Source organism: Trichechus manatus, unplaced genomic scaffold (assembly GCF_000243295.1).
Source record: "Trichechus manatus latirostris isolate Lorelei unplaced genomic scaffold, TriManLat1.0 scaffold00176, whole genome shotgun sequence".
NCBI classification, from domain to species: Eukaryota; Metazoa; Chordata; class Mammalia; order Sirenia; family Trichechidae; genus Trichechus; species Trichechus manatus.
In genome coordinates, this window is record NW_004444112.1 from 3,928,414 (window position 1) to 3,930,106 (window position 1,693).

Sequence of the window (1,693 nt, forward strand, 5' to 3'; positions counted from 1 at the left end):
CAGGTTGGAAAACATGTGTCCACAAGTGTGCTAATATTATACAGCCAGACATTTTGACTATCAAAGAACGCCATGTAAAATGCCAAGATGGAAGAGAGGGAGTAAAAGGCGACAAAGATGCTCACCAGCACCAGGATTGTGTGGGTGGCTCTGGTCTCGGGGAAGGTTTTGTGGGAAATGTGCTTGTTCTGAATGTATTGAACCCGCTGCTTATGTCTGTACAAAATCCACACCATGGAGCCGCTGGCCCAGACCATGATTCCCAGAAGCAAAAAATCAACAGAAGCAAGCAAGAGGGCATAGAGTAATATGCTAATTGTATGCTGAAAGATACCAGTGCAGTATGCAAAGTCACGTATCATGGTGTTGTTTCTGTCATGGTTTCGCCCACTCACCCTTAAAGGAGTCACAATCTGTAATAGAAGACTGAGGAGCCAGCAGGTGTAACAGGAGGAGACAATACGGTCTGAGGCTCTCATTTTGAACTCTGTCCACCTGGGTGCACTGGAGCTGACTGTGATGGACTTGAAGCCACTCAGGAGGCTGGTGATGCAGATGGAGCTCCCCTGGACCACTCGATGAAGGTAGAAGAGGAGTTTACAGCCCACGTCACCAAGGAAATCTTTCATTCCCAGAGCTTTCATGGCCTGAGGGACCCCCTTAGAGAGAAGCACCAAGGTGTTGGCTGAACACATGTAGCTGAGAATCAGGTCAATGGGCTTTAGTTTGTGTCCAGCAAATAACAAGAACAAATTAAGACATAAAAGTGAGGAGTTCTCCAGGAGCCCAGCACCAGTTTGGAGGAGGAAGATAACCCCAAATGCCAAGTCACTGGGAATCATTGGGCTGTTGATCATAGATTTTAATATTTTCCTCACAGCCAGAGAAACTTGGAATGAAAAAAATAGTCTTTAAAACAAACATATGCAATTGGTAATTATTTTGGATCTAGAGAAGTTGAGTCACAGCAACCTAAGAAACCATCCTCTGACTTCAAATTTCGGTGTTAGGATCTTCAACATGCATGTGAAAGCTAGACAGTGAATAAGAAAGACCAAAGAAGAATTGACAGCTTTGAATTATAGTGTTGGTGAAGGATATTGAATATACCATGGACTGCCAGAAGAGCAAACAAATGAGTCTTAGAAGAAGTACAGCCAGAATGTTCCTTAAAAGCAAGGATGGCAAGACTTCATCTCACTTGCTTTGACTTGACATGTTAATGCATCTGTCAGTTTGTGGTAGTATGAGGCTTGCGTGTTGCTGTGATGCTGGAAGCTATGCTGCTGGTATTCAAATACCAGCAGGGTCACCCATGGTGGACAGGATTCAGCTGAGCTTCCACACTAAGACAGACTAGGAAGAAGGACCTTGCGGTCTACTTCTAAAAAGAATTAGCCAGTGAAAATCTTATGAATAGCAGAGGAACATTGTCAGATATAATGCCGGAATATGAGCCCCTCAGGTTGGAAGGCAACCAAAAGATGACTGGGGAAGAACTGCTTCCTCAAAGTGGAGTCAACCTAAATGACTTGGATGGATTCAAGCTTTCGGGACCTTCATTTGCTGATTGGGACAACTCAAAATGAGAAGAAACAGCTGCAAACATCCATTAATAATCAGAATGTGGAATGTACGAAGTATGAATCTAGGAAAATTGGAAGTCGTCAAAAATGAAATGGAACACATAAAC

At 43.5% G+C, this 1,693-nt stretch overlaps 1 protein-coding gene across 1 annotated transcript in view; it reads right to left on the reverse strand.

Moving 5' to 3' along the window:
- LOC111822418 (vomeronasal type-1 receptor 4-like) overlaps positions 1-1,693 on the reverse strand; it is a 25,475-nt gene that overhangs the window by 2,966 nt on the left and 20,816 nt on the right. Inside the window, exon 2 of the mRNA XM_023741205.1 lies at positions 24-659. Within this exon, the coding sequence (XP_023596973.1) occupies positions 24-659 (636 nt within the window). The remainder of the gene's footprint in view (positions 1-23; positions 660-1,693) is intronic.